Source organism: Salpingoeca rosetta (assembly GCF_000188695.1).
Source record: "Salpingoeca rosetta unplaced genomic scaffold supercont1.33, whole genome shotgun sequence".
Classification (NCBI taxonomy): domain Eukaryota; class Choanoflagellata; order Craspedida; family Salpingoecidae; genus Salpingoeca; species Salpingoeca rosetta.
The window spans coordinates 175,630-178,593 of NW_004754901.1; the positions used below are offsets into that span (position 1 = coordinate 175,630).

The 2,964-nt window shown below is 63.1% G+C and overlaps 2 protein-coding genes across 2 annotated transcripts in view; both read left to right on the forward strand.

Moving 5' to 3' along the window:
• PTSG_13045 (uncharacterized protein) overlaps positions 1-807 on the forward strand; it is a gene marked incomplete at both ends in the record, with an annotated part of 6,212 nt that extends 5,405 nt beyond the window's left edge. The window contains one exon of the mRNA XM_004988756.1: positions 40-807. Coding sequence (XP_004988813.1) covers positions 40-807 — 768 coding nt within the window. The remainder of the gene's footprint in view (positions 1-39) is intronic.
• Positions 808-1,233: 426 nt separating this feature from the next.
• PTSG_13046 (uncharacterized protein) overlaps positions 1,234-2,964 on the forward strand; it is a gene marked incomplete at both ends in the record, with an annotated part of 7,981 nt that continues 6,250 nt past the window's right edge. Inside the window, one exon of the mRNA XM_004988757.1 lies at positions 1,234-2,823. Within this exon, the coding sequence (XP_004988814.1) occupies positions 1,234-2,823 (1,590 nt within the window). The remainder of the gene's footprint in view (positions 2,824-2,964) is intronic.

The following is a 2,964-nucleotide window of genomic DNA, read 5'->3' on the forward strand; positions in this document are numbered from 1 at the left end:
ACTTGCGCGTTCTGCAACTTCCGCGGCCACTGCGCGCAGCAGTGCCGCAAGCTGCAGGCGGCCAAGCGCTACCACGTCATCGACGTGCGGCAGATCCTGGCTACGCTTCGCAACCATGGCAACGGCAACGGCAAGCGGCCAGGATCCTCTTGCCCGCAGCACGGACGAGCAGCTCCATTCAAGAAGGCGGCCGTCGTCAGCCACGGCCCTCAGCGCGTGGAGACCTTCGCCATCCACCACGATGCCCTCATGCTGCAGCCCGAGGACGAGGAGGAGGGCCACGCCATCGGACCAGTGCCACCACAGCTGTGGCTCGCTGACAGCGGTGCCACGGCGCACATCACCAGCGACGCCTCCCTCCTCACCAATTACATCGCCGTCACGCAACACGTCACCGTTGCCAACAACCAGGCCGTCACGGTCATCGGCAAGGGCGACGCCGTGCTCCGCGTGACTGGCACCGACGGCGCTCCAGGCACCATCACACTGAAGAACGTGCTGCATGTCCCCGACATCAAGTACAACCTTCTGGCGCTGAACCTGGTGACTCGCGCGCGTCGTGGTGCTTCCGTCGTCATTGCTGCGGACGACAGCCGCATCCAGTTTGCCACATGGAGCGTGCCTCTGCTGCCGTCCAAGGACACCGGCCATCTCTTCCTCTACGCCAGCACCACGACCTCCCAACAAGCCACGGCGCTTGCGGGGGAGCTCGTGCACAGCAGCGATGGGGAAGCCGAGGATGCTGACGAGGGCGCCTCTGCACACGACGTGCTAGGCCATCGCAGCAGCGCGGCCGTCGACTGTTGACAGGCAAGTCCTGTCTGCTGAGTCATCATTTGACCTCCCTTCTTCACGACACCACAAATTCACATTCACCTCTCTTGTGTTCTGGAATGTTCACGTGATTTCCCTCCAACCTGTTGCACGTGCAGTGTTTAGCTTGTGTGGTTGCTCGATGTTACATGCTCTTGCATGACACACCACATAACCACACACACAACTCTCAACAAACACTGCCACGTCACCACTTTGCGTTGTCGACAATTCTTGTCTTCTGCTCTGTTTCTTTCTGTTGGAGTGTTCATTCATCCTACATCCTTGTTTGCTCCACAACTCAAGTAAACACACACAACTTCCTCTTGCAAAGACAATCTCCCACACAACACACAGCACACACACACACACACACAAGTCTCCAACAACAGCACCACCACCATGAACTTACAACAGATTATGAGACCCAGTTCAATTAGCGCAGACGGCATCAAGGTCTTCGCTGGCGCTGAGCAGGATGCAAACCTCTTCTTCATCACCGTCGAGGCCAAGCTCATCGCCGCTGGCATCGACGCTGGCATCATCGCCGAGGGTGGTGCTGACCACCAAGGAGACGGGCAGGCTCCAGCAGCTGCCTCATCGCCGAGCCCAAGCACCCACGGTGCTTCGGGTCCCCGCACTCGCTCCCGCGCTCAACGCGGCCCTCGCCGCACTGGCGCCCGCCACGACGTGGCGGACCATGATGACGACGATGACGAGGGCGATGGCGACGACCACGGCGCTCAGCCATCTTCCTCCTCTTCCTCTCTCCCTTCTTCCGCCACTCCGAGCGGAGGAGCGCAGGTGGCGTCCCGAGCCTCTGGCCTGCTGGATCCCCGTGATCCACAGGTTGACGCAGCCATCTTCGCGTTCCTCCTCGGCGTCCTGACGGGACACCCGCTGCGGCTGGCCATCACCGACAATCGTGGCCGCTCCGGTGTGCTTGCGCTGCGCCGCCTCCGCGAGCGCTACATCCGCAGCGGCAAGGACCACGTCAGTCGCCTCAGGCAGCAGCTCTCCTCGACCACCTGGTTGCCCACGGACACCGTCGACACGTTCATGTCCCGCATCACGGACATCAACTCGCAGCTCCTCGCTGCCGGCGTGTCCATCCCGGAGGACGACCTGCGCACCCTCGTCCGCAACGAACTCCCCGCAGAGTTTGATGTGGCGATGCGGTTCATGGAGCGCGAGGACCCGCCGCCATCGCTGTCCAAGATGACGGCGGACCTCATCCAGGAGGAGCGCCGCCTGCATCGTCCCAAGAAGCGCACGCCCGTGCTCGCCATCGGTGGGCCAAGCCCCGGCTCCTTCGCTGCATCGCCGATGCACGCTGGCACGTCGCCCTCCGACACGAGCGGTGGACCATGCTGTCCACCTGCAGAGCGCGTGACTTGCGCGTTCTGCAACTTCCGCGGCCACTGCGCGCAGCAGTGCCGCAAGCTGCAGGCGGCCAAGCGCTACCACGTCATCGACGTGCGGCAGATCCTGGCTACGCTTCGCAACCATGGCAACGGCAACGGCAAGCGGCCAGGATCCTCTTGCCCGCAGCACGGACGAGCAGCTCCATTCAAGAAGGCGGCCGTCGTCAGCCACGGCCCTCAGCGCGTGGAGACCTTCGCCATCCACCACGATGCCCTCATGCTGCAGCCCGAGGACGAGGAGGAGGGCCACGCCATCGGACCAGTGCCACCACAGCTGTGGCTCGCTGACAGCGGTGCCACGGCGCACATCACCAGCGACGCCTCCCTCCTCACCAATTACATCGCCGTCACGCAACACGTCACCGTTGCCAACAACCAGGCCGTCACGGTCATCGGCAAGGGCGACGCCGTGCTCCGCGTGACTGGCACCGACGGCGCTCCAGGCACCATCACACTGAAGAACGTGCTGCATGTCCCCGACATCAAGTACAACCTTCTGGCGCTGAACCTGGTGACTCGCGCGCGTCGTGGTGCTTCCGTCGTCATTGCTGCGGACGACAGCCGCATCCAGTTTGCCACATGGAGCGTGCCTCTGCTGCCGTCCAAGGACACCGGGCCATCTCTTCCTCTACGCCAGCACCACGACCTCCCAACAAGCCACGGCGCTTGCGGGGGAGCTCGTGCACAGCAGCGATGGGGAAGCCGAGGATGCTGACGAGGGCGCCTC